Source organism: Nerophis lumbriciformis, linkage group LG02 (genome assembly GCF_033978685.3).
Source record: "Nerophis lumbriciformis linkage group LG02, RoL_Nlum_v2.1, whole genome shotgun sequence".
NCBI classification, from domain to species: domain Eukaryota; kingdom Metazoa; phylum Chordata; class Actinopteri; order Syngnathiformes; family Syngnathidae; genus Nerophis; species Nerophis lumbriciformis.
In genome coordinates this window covers 29792496-29810000 of record NC_084549.2, presented here as the reverse complement: position 1 = coordinate 29810000, position 17505 = coordinate 29792496, and the positions used below count along the sequence as shown (strand labels likewise).

General features: G+C 41.9%; 1 protein-coding gene across 1 annotated transcript in view; it reads right to left on the bottom strand.

The window, feature by feature from the left end:
- Nucleotides 1-17505, bottom strand: part of jag1b (jagged canonical Notch ligand 1b) — a 74162-nt gene that overhangs the window by 888 nt on the left and 55769 nt on the right. Inside the window, exons 19-26 of the mRNA XM_061987714.2 lie at nucleotides 16613-16640; nucleotides 13204-13289; nucleotides 12517-12630; nucleotides 12333-12442; nucleotides 7198-7440; nucleotides 1224-1355; nucleotides 960-1101; nucleotides 1-704 (exon numbers count right to left, since the gene is read on the bottom strand). The exon at nucleotides 1-704 is cut by the window's left edge and continues 888 nt beyond it. Coding sequence (XP_061843698.2) covers nucleotides 226-704; nucleotides 960-1101; nucleotides 1224-1355; nucleotides 7198-7440; nucleotides 12333-12442; nucleotides 12517-12630; nucleotides 13204-13289; nucleotides 16613-16640 — 1334 coding nt within the window. The 3' untranslated portion in view covers nucleotides 1-225. The remainder of the gene's footprint in view (nucleotides 705-959; nucleotides 1102-1223; nucleotides 1356-7197; nucleotides 7441-12332; nucleotides 12443-12516; nucleotides 12631-13203; nucleotides 13290-16612; nucleotides 16641-17505) is intronic.

Genomic DNA, 17505 nt, shown 5'->3' with positions numbered 1-17505 from the left:
GTGTTTACCAGTGCTTTGTGTTTTCCAGCCAACCAAAGCGAGCGTCACTGCCAGTGTAAGCCAGCTTGTCAGAACTTAAATTAACACGGGGGTTATATGAAAATACTGCGGGGTCGCCGCTGGCACGACAGTTTATGCACGCGGCGTGCCAAAGCTCCCCTGGTTCACCCACCGCCGGGGTGTGAAGGCGTTTAAGGCTCGGTTGCACAGCAACACAGCTGTCCGCTATACTATGTAGTCCATCCTGTTTATGCTGTTTGCCGTCTCCAAGTCTCTGTTGTCCTGCTTATTAGTCCAATTAGGCTGTTTGCTGGACGTGGAGCTGGCGCTGGACGCGGGCGCCTTCTCGTCCCGCTCCACCAGCGTGTACGCCGGCTGCTTGGCGAAGCGGCCCTTCTGGAGGTGCCTCTCCTTGTCGTCCTCGTCCCCCTCGGGGTGATTTGTCCTTATTTTGGCAATGATGGAGTTCTTGTTTTCGTAGTCTTTGATGGCCACCGACAGACCCACGTGCTTCTCGATGGGGTTCTTGATCTGGTTCAGCTGCTCCCGCACGTTGTTGGTGGTGTTGTCCTCGGAGCCGGCGGGCGACGCGCCGGCCGGGTTGCTCTGTTTCCGCCGGCGCCGCATGCACCACAGCAGCACGCACACCAGCAGGAGGACCCAGAGGACGATGAAGACGGAGCTGAGGAGGGGCACTAGGTAGTCTGCAGACAGAGGAGGGTTTACGGTCAGTGAACTCCACAAGCTTTGAAAAACAACACGGCCTCAGACGCACGAGCGGGGGAGGGGATTCTTCCAGCCGTCACCCTGATGATGAATGGCGGGCAAGTGGGAGTGTTTCCGTCCGCAGTCACGACTGCATTCTTTCCCCACTTAATTACACCTGACAATTTGTGTAGATCTTGACGCGTGCGAGTGTGTGCATGTCTGGGAAGTGCGCCTTGGTTTGTGGCTCTTACCGGTTTTGCTGGGTCTTGGCACGCGCACCTCCACGATGGACGGGATGATGGTGTTGTTCCCGTTGCGTTTGCTAACGAGGTCGATGATCCGCTCCGTCATCTCCTTTACGGGGCTGCGGTCCAGGCGATGGTCCTCTGTCGACTACACACACACACACACACACACACACACACACACACACACACACACACACACACACGTGATTTAGACGCTTTCGTAAGAGCGTGGCGGTGACGAGGTCAAGTAAAGGAGGGGGTACTCACGATGCAGACATGGATCTCGTTGCTTGCCGAAAAGGACGGGTCGCAGGTTATGGACACGGAATGCTCCAAGGAGAAATTCTTGACCACGTACAAGCGCCTCAGCTGGTTACAAACATTCTCCACAGTCAGGCTCTGCACGCCCCGGGGGAAGAAAATGAGGCAAATGTTAATGCAAATGTCAAAGAGGAGGGCCAAGGCAGCAGTAGGTTTTACAAGCTAGCTGCCAAAAGTCCGTGTTCAAAAACAAGAAAAAATAAATAAAATAATTAGGGGTATTTTATTTGAACTAAGCAAAATTATCTGCCAATAGAACAACAACATTTGGCTTGTCAAGACTTTCCAAAACAAGTAAAATTAGCTAACCTCAATGAACCCAAAAATACCGTATTTTCCGCACTATAAGGCGCACCTAAAAACCTCCAATTTTCTCAAAAGCTGACAGTGCGCCTTATAATCCGGTGCGCCTTACATATGGACCTATATTGAGCCACAACAGGTCTTCTTCTTCTACGGGGAAAATGAAGTTGGCGGCTGCTTACCGTAGTTGCGAGACCTAAACTTAATCTAAAGACCCAAAAATGGCTCCTATTAAGAGACACACTTACGACGCAGAGTTTAAACTCAAGGCGATCAGTCACGCAGTAGAACACGGGAATTGAGCAGCAGTGAGAGAATTTAACATTAACGGATCAATGGTGCGGAAGTGGAGGAAGCAACATGATGACCTGCGCCAAGTAAAGAAGACTTTCCGAGGGAACAAAGCGAGATGGCTACAGTTGGAGGACAAACTGGAACAGTGAGTTGTTGAACAGAGAGCAGCAAGTAGAAGTGTCAGTACAATCACTATTTGTTTTGTTGACATTCCCTTTAGCGCAGCTCCATCTAACGGATGCATAACGTAACCCCAGCCTCTACTGTAGCGTCTTTTCTATGCGCCTTATAATGCGGTGCGCCTTATATATGAACAACGTTTTAAAATAGGCCATTCATTGAAGGTGCGCCTTATAATCTGGTGCGCCTTATAGTGCGGAAAATACGGTAAGTATATTCTCACTAATAACAAATGTACTACTAAATGAGTACATATTTTCTATTATTTGATTGAAAATAAAACAGCAAAGTCCTTTTGGCTGTCATCTGTTTTAATTATGAGACACAATTGTGTCAAAGTCATGATTTTTTTTTCATGCTTGAAATAAGAAATTATTACTTTACAAAAAGTAGTATATGACATGGCTTTGCAGCACTTGATATTCTAGTTTCAAGCATGTTTTACTCAATATAGGTCATAAAATCTCAGCAACTAGCTGTAATATCTTACTGAGATCATTTAGGACCAAAACTTTAAAACACGTAAAACACTGTAACATAAAATCTGCTTAGTGAGAAAAAATATCTTATCAGACAGAAAATAAGCAAATATCACTCTTATTTGAGATATTCAATCTTACTTAGATTTCAGTTTTTGCAGTGTAGCTGCTTGATCTAGAGACCACAGACTGGTATGCTGGCCCGAGTAAGGAAACCAAAGAGTTTTACCGCAAACACAGACATGGTGATTGGTTAAACAGCTCAATGATGCTAAATTCCCCGTGTTCTGAAAACATTGGTGGAAACAAGTTGTCTCTCAGCCAGAGCTAATTAGGGGCCTTAGCTTGAATTTGATTTGAAATTCTTTTTTTTCTTTTTTTTTTTACACGCTTTTGTAAAATCAAACTAGAATTTGATTTGACACAAAAATAAATATCATAGGACATTTTTGGCTCAATTATCTTTCTTAGCTCAAAATTATTATAAAATAGTAACTGGGAATTTTTATTCTTCAATAATTATTCTTTTTAACAGAAATGTACCATTGAAAAAAATCCCATGACTTTGCTTTAGTACACAACCTATCAAGTATTAAAACAATTTATCTATACATTTTTTGTGAAAAAAAACCTGGGAAAAAATTCCCATGAATTTGTTTTAGTACAAAACATGTATCAAATTCAAGTTTGACTATAAAAAAAAAAAAAAAAAAAAGGATAAATGTTTCAAAATGTTTTTAAAATCATTAAAACAAATAATGTGTGGATGTGAGTGTGAATGTTGTCTGTCTATCTGTGTTGGCCCTGCGATGAGGTGGCGACTTGTCCAGGGTGTACCCCGCCTTCCGCCCGATTGTAGCTGAGATAGGCTCCAGCGCCCCCCAAAGGGAATAAGCGGTAGAAAATGGATGGATGCATGGTAAATATCACCAGATCTACTGTGACTGGGATCCAAGCACTAATGGTGTGCGCCATGGGAGCCAGTCTGATAGTGGCCGATGTCTGCATTGGGAATTTTGTAATTATGTTCCAATCAGTGATGGAGCAGTGCTGGGAATACATTAGCGATATTTCATATGAAGTAATCTGTCATTTATAAATTGACATTTTACATGCGCTTCTTCACCCAAAACGGGGCCTTCCACTGATCGTGGCGCCCGACGCACAGTTTGATCTGCATGTAGGGCAGTGCTTCTCTATTATTTTCTGTTACGTCCCCCCAAGAAAAAGAAAAAGAAAACACACACAAGAGAGAGAGAGAGAGAGAGAGAGAGAGAGAGAGAGAGAGAGAGAGAGAGAGAGAGAGAGTATATACAGGTAAAAGCCAGTAAATTAGAATATTTTGAAAAACTTGATTTATTTCAGTAATTGCATTCAAAAGGTGTAACTTGTACATTATATTTATTCATTGCACACGGACTGATGCATTCAAATGTTTATTTCATTTAATTTTGATGATTTGAAGTGGCAACAAATGAAAATCCAAAATTCCGTGTGTCACAAAATTAGAATATTACTTAAGGCTAATACAAAAAAGGGATTTTTAGAAATGTTGGCCAGCTGAAAAGTATGAAAATGAAAAATATGAGCATGTACAATACTCAATACTTGGTTGGAGCTCCTTTTGCCTCAATTACTGCGTTAATGCGGCGTGGCATGGAGTCGATGAGTTTCTGGCACTGCTCAGGTGTTATGAGAGCCCAGGTTGCTCTGATAGTGGCCTTCAACTCTTCTGCGTTTTTGGGTCTGGCATTCTGCATCTTCCTTTTCACAATACCCCACAGATTTTCTATGGGGCTAAGGTCAGGGGAGTTGGCTGGCCAATTTTGAACAGAAATACCATGGTCCGTAAACCAGGCACGGGTAGATTTTGCGCTGTGTGCAGGCGCCAAGTCCTGTTGGAACTTGAAATCTCCATCTCCATAGAGCAGGTCAGCAGCAGGAAGCATGAAGTGCTCTAAAACTTGCTGGTAGACGGCTGCGTTGACCCTGGATCTCAGGAAACAGAGTGGACCGACACCAGCAGATGACATGGCACCCCAAACCATCACTGATGGTGGAAACTTTACACTAGACTTCAGGCAACGTGGATCCTGTGCCTCTCCTGTCTTCCTCCAGACTCTGGGACCTCGATTTCCAAAGGAAATGCAAAATTTGCATGGTTGGGTGATGGTTTGGGGTGCCATGTCATCTGCTGGTGTCGGTCCACTCTGTTTCCTGAGATCCAGGGTCAACGCAGCCGTCTATCAGCAAGTTTTAGAGCACTTCATGCTTCCTGCTGCTGACCTGCTCTATGGAGATGGAGATTTCAAGTTCCAACAGGACTTGGCGCCTGCACACAGCGCAAAATCTACCCGTGCCTGGTTTACGGACCATGGTATTTCTGTTCTAAATTGGCCCGCCAACTCCCCTGACCTTAGCCCCATAGAAAATCTGTGGGGTATTGTGAAAAGGAAGATGCAGAATGCCAGACCCAAAAACGCAGAAGAGTTGAAGGCCACTATCAGAGCAACCTGGGCTCTCATAACACCTGAGCAGTGCCAGAAACTCATCGACTCCATGCCACGCCGCATTAATGCAGTAATTGAGGCAAAAGGAGCTCCAACCAAGTATTGAGTATTGTACATGCTCATATTTTTCATTTTCATACTTTTCAGTTGGCCAACATTTCTAAAAATCCCTTTTTTGTATTAGCCTTAAGTAATATTCTAATTTTGTGACACACGGAATTTTGGATTTTCATTTGTTGCCACTTCAAATCATCAAAATTAAATGAAATAAACATTTGAATGCATCAGTCTGTGTGCAATGAATAAATATAATGTACAAGTTACACCTTTTGAATGCAATTACTGAAATAAATCAAGTTTTTCAAAATATTCTAATTTACTGGCTTTTACCTGTACAGTTGTGGTCAAAAGTTTACATACACTTGTAAAGAACATAATGTCATGGCTGTCTTGAGTTTCCAATAATTTCCACAACTCTTATTTTTTGTGATAGAGTGATTGGAGCACATACTTTCATGACGTTTGGTTCTTCTGAGAATTTATTATGAGTCTACTGAAAATGTGACCAAATCTGCTGGGTCAAAAGTATACATACAGCAACATACATTATCAATTTTGGTGATGTAGAAAAATTACAATCAAAACAAATTAGCTTCATGGCCTCTTAACTTCATGTGAGTGATTATGATTGATGACACCTGTTGACTTCTCTAAGCCCATTTAAATAAGGCTCATGTGATGTAGTCATTAGACTCGGTTACAAACGCGATAATGGGAAAGTCAAAGGAACTCAGCGCAGTTCTGAAAAAACTAATCATTGACTCGAACAAGTCAGGAAAGTCACTTGGAGCCATTTCAAAGCAGCTTAAGGTCGCAAGAGCAGCTGTGCAGACAATTGTTCGTAAGTATAAAGTGCATGGCACAGTTTTGTCACTGCCACGATCAGGAAGAAAATGCAAGCTATCACCTGCTGCTGAGAGAAAATTGGTCAGGATGATCAAGAGTCAATCAAGAACCACCAAAAAGCAGGTCTGCAATGAATTGGAAGCTGCTGGAACACAGGTGTCAGTGTCCACAGACAGGCGTGTTTTGCATCGCCATGGACTGAGAGGCTACCATGCAAGGAGAAAGCCCTTGCTCCAGAAGAGACACCTTAAGGCTCGTCTAAAGTTTGCTGCTGATCACATGGACAAAGATAAGACCTTCTGGAAGAAAGTTCTGTGGTCAGATGAAACAAAAATTGAGCTGTTTGGTCACAATACCCAGCAATATGTTTGGAGGAGAAAAGGTGAGGCCTTTAATCCCAGGAACACCATGCCTTACGTCAAGCATGGTGGTGGTAGTATTATGCTCTGGGCCTGTTTTGCTGCCAATGGAACTAGTGCCTTACAGAGAGTAAATGGGACAATGAAAAAGGAGGATTACCTCCAAATTCTTCAGGACAACCTAAAATCATCAGCCCGGAGGTTGGGTCTTGGGCGCAGTTGGGTGTTCCAACGGAACAATGACCCCAAACACACGTCAAAAGTGGTAAAGGAATGGCTAAATCAGACTAGAATTAAGGTTTTAGAATGGCCTTCCCAAAGTCCTGACTTAAACCCCATTGAGAACATGTGGACAATGCTCAAGAAACAAGTTCATGTCAGGAAAAACAACACATTTAGCTGAACTGCACCAATTTTGTCAAGAGGAGTGGTCAAAAATTCAACCATAAGCTTGTGGATGGCTACCAAAAGTGCCTTATTGCAGTGAAACTTGCCAAAGGACATGTAATCAAATATTAACATTGCTGTATGTATACTTTTGCCCAGCAGATTTAGTTACATTTTCAGTAGACCCATAATAAAGTCATAAAAGAACCAAACTTTATGAATGTTTTTTGTGTATGTGCTCCAATCACTCTATCACAAAAAAACAAGACATATAATATTGTATTGTTTTCATACAATATTTCCTATCTAAAATGTGTTTTTCTTTAAAAAAACAACAACAAAAAAACATGTTAAAATGGTGCTGTTTTGGGGACCAAGCACTGATTCAATTGATTTTAATTCTTATGAAAGAGCAGTTTTTTCAAGATACAAGTGTTTTGGCTTACGAGTCACAGAACCATAGTACTACTAAATTGTTTATTTCAACCTCTTGGCGACTCACCTGGGATAAGATGTCTTTGTTGAAGGTGAAGGTGATGTTGGCGCAGCTGTTGTCTTGGTAACTGGAGCAGCTCGGGTGGCATTTGGTGAAAGACGGGGGAGGGTTGGAACGCCAGCACTCCCCAAGGCCGGAGCAGGGCTTCACAAAGCAGTGACCCTCGGCGATGGGGATGCAGCTCTGGCCTGAGGGGCACCCGCCCTGTCCTTTGTCGCCTAGGTGGCATGACATTGGACCGCACCACATCTGGACAGAAAAAACATATTTTATTAATATTTGATTTACATTGTAATGAATGTTGTCTGTCTATCTGTGTTTGCCCTGCGATGAGGTGGCGACTTGTCCAGGGTGTACCCCGCCTTCCGCCCGATTGTAGCTGAGATAGGCTCCAGCGCCCCCCGTGACCCCGAAGGGAATAAGCGGTAGCAAATGGATGGGATGGATGGATGAATACCGGTACTAATAATATTAAAAACTGTACAGTCAAAAAAGTAACACTTTCCTCATGCACGATGTTGGATTAACTCTACAAGTGCTTTTTCTTTTGACTCTTCCAAGCAGCAATCTAACCTCTACACTCAAAACTAAAGTTATGTACATGTCTTAGATTATCTTTTATTTCTCAAATAAAAGTTTGTTTTTCTTTTAAAATGCATGTTACACTGCAAAAAAAGCTGTTAAAATATAGGACAAAAGACTCGATTTTGGGAAAAACACTAAAAACTAGTGGAATTAACTAGTTTTATAGACAGATAATGTTACTTGATAAAACATCCAAAATTAAGTTTTGTATGTGTAGAAATTAGCAGGACCTAAAGTAGAAATAAGTATTTTATTATGAGGACAAACATCATTGAACTTAAATTCTTAACTTAAACACACTCAAAATGTTGCAGAATGTTTTAACAAGATTTTCTATGTGGGGAAAACCAAAATCTTATCTAGTCATTTTTTCCAATTGTAACATTTTTAAACTAGAATAGAAAATAATATTATTCATGCTAAAATTAAGATAAGTCAGTGACTAAAAATAAGAAAATTGCTATTAAATTTAGGGAAATTTCAAAAAAATTCATTTCAAATCTTGGCAAGAGGCAAATAATTTGCAGTATACATGTTAAAATGGTGCTGTTTTGGGGAAGGGGGTTGCAAGCACCAATTACATTGATTTCAATTAATTTCAATGGGAGACGTTGACTTGAGATACAAGTGTTTTGAGTTCAGAGCTACGTCACACAGCCAATTAGCTCGTAAATTGAGGCACTACTGTATTTCTTTGGTCTTACACGGCGCTTTGAAATGTTAAACCCCAGAAAGAATAATGGCTGCTATTCTAGCAGCTAATGAGGATCTTAATAAACAATCTACTAGCTGGCATTACAATATTAAATAATCTTTGGTTCACTACATGTAGGAGAAAAAGAATATAAGGACGACGGTAACAGTGTCTATTACAAAGACTGCGCCAACAACCGTTGTTCCTCTAGAATGGGGGTCGGCAACCCAAAATGTCGTAAGAGTCATATTGGACCAAAAATACAAAATAAAAAAATCTGTCTGGAGCCACAAAACATTAAAAGCCTTGTATACGTGTTATAATGAAGGCAACACAGAATGTGTCTATATTAACCTACTATTAAAATGACTAAATGTGTCGCAGGCTGACGTAAATCTTCGTTGACAGAAAAGTTGAAAAACTTTAGTAAAATGGAGGCTTCTCAGAGAGTGAGATTACTCCTCACAGATTGTAATAATTCTAACAGAATTATTAAAATCTTTGAAAACTGGGTAACATTTGCTGTGGTCTAGAACAAAAACACACAAACAACTATCAGACATGCAGCCAATATTACATACAGATATGTCATGAGACATGCAAACATAAATTAAATACACAAAGGACATAAGTAAAGGAAATTAAATGAGCTCAAAAAGAGTCATAATGATGCAATACGTACATACAGCTAGCCTAAATAGCATGTTGGCATTGATTAGCACTCCAACCAGTCAATAACATGAAAAAAGCTCACGTTTGTGCATTCGTGAACAGCATACAAAGTTTGGTGGACAAAATGACACAAACAAGGAGTGGCATAAAACATGTCACAGTACAACTACGGTGTCAAGGACTGCCCAAATTAGTAGGACAAAACGGCGCTTGCCAAATACAACATTGAAGCATGTTCAATATGAACGGTGGGATTTCTAAAAATTAGGATGGTTTGTGTCATGTTTGTCGTACAGAAACCATATAAAAAAAAATATATAAATATATATATATATATATATATATATATTCCCCCCATTTTTTCCATTTTCATAAATTAAAAAAAAGCTAGGGCGGCGCTAAAGAATTTTGCCTGTCAACAAATAGATGTTTTTTTTAATGCATTGTAAATATTAAATAAACATAAACAAAAGTCAGCTTACAGCAGAGTCAATGGGAGGTCCTCTATTTCGCCCATAAAATCTGATAAATAATTCAAAAAGCACCAACAATACTTAATTTACATTTCGTGACTTGAATATTAACCAAGTATTAGTGATATTGTTATTATAAACGCTAACGCAGACAAACTATAGCGGCGACGTGATTACTTCCTGTGTCCTTATGTTTACATCATCGAGTGCTCTGCTGCTGTCTTGCTTTCCTGCTCCTTGTAAGTTTATTTCAGATCATAAATCATGCATCTCACCTGGAAAGTAGATGGCTGAGAATATAATCTGACAAGTTGGGAAACTTTGACCAAGATATATGATCTGGAACTGGTGAGAACGACATGAAAAGCGTTTCCCCCTACCCCCACCCCGTTTCTTCACAAGGATTCTGAGAAATGTTTTATCTAAATGGGAATATATAATAATCCTAGCAGTCGGCATCCTCTTGCCAGCAGACATTGTACAGTATGTGATATTTTATTATGTTAGTTGGCTCTCATAAAGTCTGCAGTGAGCAGAAATCAGTGATGAAAAAAAAAAAAAAAGCAAACGTAATGATGCGTTTTTGAAATTAATGCATTGCGTATGCTTAAAATGATCAAAATACGTAAATACTAGAGATGCGCGGTTTGCGGACACAACCGCGGAGTCCGCGGATTATCCGCGGATCGGGCGGTTGAAATAAAAAAAAAAAAGATTTTATCCACGGGTCGGGTCGGGCGGTTGAAATAAAAAAAAATTAGATTTTAAATAGATTCAGGCGGGTGGCAGTTAAACCAATTCGGAAATATATATACATAGTTAAATGTTGTTACCCACATACGAAAAACGAGCAGGCACCTGCAGCATATGCCACAACAGAAGAAGAAAAAAAAAAAAGAGATGGACACTTTTACGGAGCGGAGAAGGGACGCCTCGCCGGGGTCCGGGACCGAGGCCCCTTCCCCCGAGAGGGCCCCACCGGGAGCCGTAGCTGAGGTGATCCGCGAGAAGGGCCCGACGCACGTCCAGGGTCACCACCGCGCCCACCGCACCGACACCCCGCCTCGTCCGCCTTCGCCGCGGCCGGCGTCACGCCCAGAAGGTAAGCAGCTTACCTGCCCGGGCTCGTAACAGGGGTCACTCCGCGCGCTCCGCCCGCGCAGCTTACCTGCCCGCCACCCCCGTTGCCGGGGGCGCGTAACAGGGGTCACTCCGCGGTGGACGGTGGCCATGGAAGTCGGAACCCGCTAAGGAGTGTGTAACAACCCACCTGCCGAATCAACTAGCCCTGAAAATGGATGGCGCTGGAGCGTCGGGCCCATACCCGGCCGTCGCCGGCAGCGAGAGCCGCGAGGGCTAGGCCGCGACGAGTAGGATGGCCGCCGCGGTGTGCGCTGAAGCCTCGGGCGCGAGCCCGGGTGGAGCCGCCGCGGGTGCGAGGGACATCGCACCTCCACGCGCTTGGAGGTGCGCTCAGCGCGGCTCCCAGATGATTGCGCACTGGTGTCTCCTTTCTTTAACAGGCAAAAGCTTTATAACCTCACTAATGCCTTGCATCGTCTATATTAGATATATAACAACGGGCGGGTGCAGTTCTGATTAAATGTTAGATCGGGTGGATGGCGGATGGTTGACGACTTTTGTGATGCGGTTGCGGATTAAATAATTGCCTATCCGCGCATCTCTAGTAAATACTAAATGTTATTATAAATGTGCCTGTAACTACATTTCATATATATTTACATCATGTTCCAAAAACCCTAATGGATGTGTTTGGGTGTTTTTAGGGGCTCTTTAGGCAGAATTGAACGAGCCAGGCTCCATTGTAAGCAGATTTTTGATCGAATTTATTTAATACTTAGATTGCATTAAAAAAAAATCTGTCATCATGTCTTTCATAATGATTGTAAACGATAGGCAAAATTACCAAAAAAGTGCAGTTCTCCTTTAAGCATCATCATTCGTGAGTGCTAATATTTCTTGTTATGTCAGTGTTTGAGTGTGTGTGGTAAGGTAAAAACCGTACTTGAAGAGTTTATATAATATATAATGCACACAGTATTAACATTAGTTATAAAGGAAATAGCGTCTCTACTTTACTGACATTCACCTACCGGTTGGGCTAACTGAGCCGTTATCTTTGTGTTAGATTGTGAAGGCGTATTAACAGGTGTATTTTCTGTGCAACTACTAAGAAAGAAAAAGTGCCTCACATGTAAAAACATGCTGAAATTTTAATAGTAAAAAAAAAAAAAAAAATCCAACAAGACATTAAACTTTATGCCTACGTTATAAAATGTATCTTCATTAAATGAAAACTGGAGTGAATAACTGCACTTAAAAACATGAAATGTTTTCCTCCTGAGTGTTAAAGGCACCATTGTTTTATTTAATGCTTGGATGGGAATGGCGGCGGCTCTTCAGCCTTCATCTGTTATCAAATGACTCATCATCATCCTCCAGCGTGAGAGATTCGTAACTGGCACGTGACCAAGTGCTAACAGTGCCGTTGTGTTTCCTTCTAAAACAAACTACATCATCACGATGAAGAATGTGAGGCTGCGCCGCATGACGTCAACGCTTGTGGGCCCCACCTCAGATCTTCTGACGCGGCATTACTCCCCGCGCTTAGTCTGCTTCTAATCCGGTCACCGCTCACACGTGTTCCCTATAGACAACATTAGCACTTGCTGACACGAAGAACGCATGCTTCGTACCTTTGTGCACGCGACCCTCCCATTGGAACAGTGGCAAGTGTTGCAGTCTTCATCCCATTTGACCCCATCTGGGATCACGTGTCCGTTAACAGAGCAGGCTTTTCTTGTCACTGTGTGACAAAAAAAACGAAGCAGATAAATATGTGCCATAAATGGTGTTTGTTTTAAAGAGGGGTTCAAGTACCTTCTTGACAGTGCGGTCCACTCCTATCCGGCGGGCACAGGCATCGGTAGCCATTAATTTCATCAATGCAGGTGGAGCCAAAAGAGCAAGGAGAGGACTGGCACTCATTTATATCTGCAGTGAGAAAAGGCTCCTTAGTGGACCGCATGCAAACACTGAATTAATCACTCAGCAAACAACTCTCTGGCTAAGTTCACAAGAGGACTGGACAGGAAATAATACAAGCAAACTGCATTAATTGGGCAGAGTTCTCCGACCACCACACCCTATTCAGCTTTATTAAATGCAGCATCACTCGCAGGTATGCAGGAGCTACAGGACTCAACTGAACAAAGGGCTCGCAATGAGAAAGAATGTGGCCATCTGAAAGCCTTTAAGAGGGAAAACAAGCTGTGTAATCAGTGTCAGAGAGCATGGCTGATTAGCTGTTGGCACACTAAGCCCGTTTCCTCCGGGGACAGCGGCGGGGCCTGGTGGAGTGACACCGAAATGGCTCGGCCTGGCCCGAAGCCCAACGCCGGGATAATTGGCTGGCTAGACCTGACATTTGGAGCGGCCGGGACGCCTGCGCTATGTGTGACGGCTCAAACGCAGATCAGGGATGAGCAATGCTGGCGAGGGTGGGGCAGGGAGTCAGGGCGATTGGGGGTTAGTGGGGGGTGTTATGTGCACGGATTTAATACTCACTGATCCGACAGTCTGGGCCTGCGAAGCCTGGGGCGCACTCGCAGCGGTACCAGTTGTCGCCATCAACGCAGGTTCCACTGTTGTAGCTGCCAGAGATAAAGACGGTTATTTATGTCATCCATACTTCTTGGATCAAACCAATTTCTAAAACATTATAGGAACTAGACAGGTTCAAATGTATTCAAATGTATTATGTTGTTCCCGCACAATAGAAAAGTACATGGTAGGAAATTACACTAATTATTTAATGTACTGCATGTGTGCTTTATTAAAATGTTCAAAACAAGCAGGTTTCAATGTATTTGATTAGTTAACTGGTGTCAAACTCAAGGCCCCATTCAACATGTATCAAACCAAATATCCGCAAAAACCTAGAATTGTGGGTCAATAAGGTGCGTAACTACTCAGTGGCCTAGTGGTTAGAGTGTCCGCCCTGAGATCAGTAGGTTGGGAGTTCAAACCTCAGCCAAGTCATACCAAAGACTATAAAAATGGGACCCATTACCTCCCTGCTTGGCACTCAGCATCAAGGGTTAGAATTGGGGGTTAAATCACCAAAAATGATTCCCGGGCGCGGCACCGCTGCTGCCCACTGCTCCCCTCACCTCCCAGGGGGTGAACAAGGGGATGGGTCAAATGCAGAGGACAAATTTCACCACACGTAGTGTGTGTGTGACAATCATTGGTACTTTAACTTAAAAGTACCTGCAGCTCCCCCTGCCCCCCTGTAAGTCTTGTGGTTTCTGTGTCATAACATTTGTATTCAGTTGGTATTATCTTGGCTATCAAGTTTTTTTTTCTTCCTGGCCTTAAACTTAGCCCCCCTATAGAAGCCTACTCTCGATCAAATGTATTTATTTTTTTTTCTTCAAATCCTCTTCCTCCTACCGCGTCCACCTTTTAAGGGGCGCCGCCCCTATGGCGACCCATAAACGTTCCTGTTCTGTTTACCTACAGTGTGTGTCTGCTCTTGAACGGGTCTGTGCTGAAAATTTATTTTTGTTGTACTTTTTAAGTGCAATAACAATAAAGTTCTGTTCTATTATATGTCGGCATTTCTTTGGCAAAAAAATGGTATCACATGCAACTGCATTTCTTCTTAACTCAATATTTGATGCAAAAAGCCATTCAAAACATTTTTTTTGTCATTACAACCCTTTTGAAATTAATTTTTATAATAGCTGAACTTTAATACCTGCTTGTCACCTTGCAAAGAAACTTTTCCATCAGTTTGTTGGCATACAATATGAGAATCAGATAAAAGGATAAATTGTGTTCACTGCTGTTGGACGTGTTTTGGTCAGAATAACCTTTTTTTTGTTTTTGTTTTGTTTTTTTAAAAGCACAAGATCTGATTGTCGTAATGGCTTCGTAACGCTTAAAAACGTGACTTGAAATAGAAAAATGTTTTGCAATAGGGACATTATTCCGAACACTGCGTATGAACTGAAACTCTAAAAAATTTCCTAACTGAACATAAATTGTAGAAAAATATGCCATTTGTGGCCCACGTAGCGATTTGAATTCATTACAAACATTTGAACCAAAAAAAATATTACTTGGACTCTACACATGCAACAAATCAGACTGAGTAGGGCTGCACGTTTAATCGAAATCGAATCAACATCGAGGTTTTTATTTATGCGGTAAATAATCGCAAGAGGCTGAGTGTTTTTTTTCTCCGCCGTAACCGGCGTTCTACTGATAGACATGGTCCCCAATCAGAATTGTTTAGCCTCGCGTTTGTTTGTCTCTCGCTTCAAACCGAAAGAAAGATGTCTGACTTTGTGTATCGCTCTCAGCACCCGACCGCGTTTATTTAACAGTGGAATTAAAGAGTGACCCCTCTTTTCAGTTGTAACAATCTTTGTCTCGGCAGAGACTAGAGCGGGGCTTCGCCGCCAACACACTCATAGTACAGAGAGCCTCGCGACTCGCCAGTGAGAAGTGCTGCAAAGTAACACAAATTAGGAGGAAAAACATGAGATTACAAAGCCAAAACTCCTGTTGTGGTAATATTTCAGCTTCAAATACGATGAGCGATTTGAGCGAAAATGAGCGGACGAATGAGCGCAAATCAGAATCAGAATCAGCTTTATTGTCATTACGCAAGGTAACGAGATTGAGGCCATTCCATACAGTGCGATGTGTGCATGCTAGATGCACCGTGATCACAATAAACAAAAAGACAACGCCTGACTTAATTTTTTCAACTGGGAAAAAATGCACTCTAAGATGTTCAATATCTATTAAGGTTACAAAAATTAGTCCATTTGATTGTTGTTTATTTAGGATAGAGTTATTTACCTTCCAGTTACAGTACAATGGTGAACAATTCTACGGTAATGAGGAATTCAAGTTTATAATATCCTTTTAAATGGTTACTTGCAATATTAATATATATTATTACATTACCTTATCATCACTGTATAGTTTGTATCGATTATTTCTTTAGTTCTTTAGAGCATTGTGTTGACAAAAGCTCGAAGTCTGTCTGCACAAAGCCAATTATTTTTTGAAGGAAATTATTGCATATTGTTCGAATGTGTGGCACATTGACACAAGAATATGATGGCATTCAAAATGTAACATGTCCTTCTTCACTTATTTTCAGTCTTATGTATAAAATATAAAAATCGCAAATCGAATTGCAATCGCAATTTTGGAGAAAAAAATTGTAATTAGTTTTTTTCTGAAAATCGTGTAGCCCTACTGACAACGATCAATCCTTTAAGGTATTTGTAGTATTTATTGATAAATATTGTATGCTTGATGATCAAACTATTCTATAGCATAACAAGTTTGTCAAAAGTTGCTGTATGATAGTAACAGTAACACAAATAGTAATAGTAACACAAAAATTACTTTTAAAAAGGAATGTTTGTCAAACATTTTTCACCTCTTTTATAAATAAATATTTTGTGATGGCTTTAGATATATTCCAAATATTTTATGCTTCTATAACAGAGTGTGCGAGAGAGGTGGTCACATGACATTGTTAATATACTATACATCCCAAATCAGGCGGCATGGCGTAGTGGGTAGAGCAACCGTGCCAGAAACCTGAGGGTTGCAGGTTCGCTCCCCGCCTCTTACCATCCAAAAATCGCTGCCGTTGTGTCCTTGGGCGGGACACTTCACCCTTTGCCCCAGGTGCCACTCACACCGGTGAATTGAATGATGAATGATAGGTGGTGGTCGGAGGGGCCGTTGGCGCAAATTGCAGCCACGCTTCCGTCAGTCTACCCCAGGGCAGCTGTGGCTATGAAAGTAGCTTACCACCACCAGGTGTGAACGATTGATGGGTTCTACATGTAAAGCGACTTTGGGTACTTAGAAAAGCGCTATATAAATCCCAGTTATTATTATTATTATTATTATTAAATATGCAGGAAATGTTATAACTTACCACGGGTGGGGATTGCAGTCGTTGGTGTCTGGAAGAGAGCGAAAAGAGGACAAGTAATAAAGTGGTTGTTTTTTGTGCAAGTGTTTTGTACACATGATGGCAAAGAGCTTGTCCGGGCTTGTGTTCCGTAAGGCATGCAGGGCCGGTCGAGCCCGGACTCCCACGGCATCCAATGGCTACGTCTTATTAACCGCACAGCGAGAACTCTCTTCCCTCCCCTCCACCACAAATCCACACACCCAAAATTGCAACCATCCTGTCGCCCTCCACCCTCTTTTGTTTCGTTTCCCTCAAATGTCGGGGAATTTCTGTTTTGGAGTGCATGCGCTGAGGGGCAGGGCAGCCGCTGAAACAGAGCAGAGCTGCAGAACAAGCAGACATGTCACTGTTTGGACAGGAATGCAACGAGAAGAGAGGAGAGAGGGTGTGATTTGGACAAGGGGGAGAAACATCTGTCTCCACTTTCCTGAGGTTGAGCCCCTTACTCCCTCCTCTTTCTCTTCTCATGGACGATTGCAGCCAGGGGGAGATTTTTGTTTTATATAAACACACACCACCACAAAGGACTTTCATCTCTGTGGGTTTGTTCATTTGTTTGTTTGCTCTTATTTGTTTGTGTGTCACTTCCACTTTGTCATACATTAATTTTTACTTTTCTTATTAAAGCGTGTTTGTGGTGGTCATCCACACACTGATGACATCACATAAAAAATAAACAAAAAAATAATCAAATTATACATAATCATCAAATCTATTACACTGCAAAGCTATATTCCATATGTATAGAATTTGAATTTGAGTCGTGTCCCTGTGAATAGTTGGGCACACATTTTTATGTAATTAAAAACAAAAAAATCGTGTCCAAACTTGCATGGTACTGGATCTCTTATTAG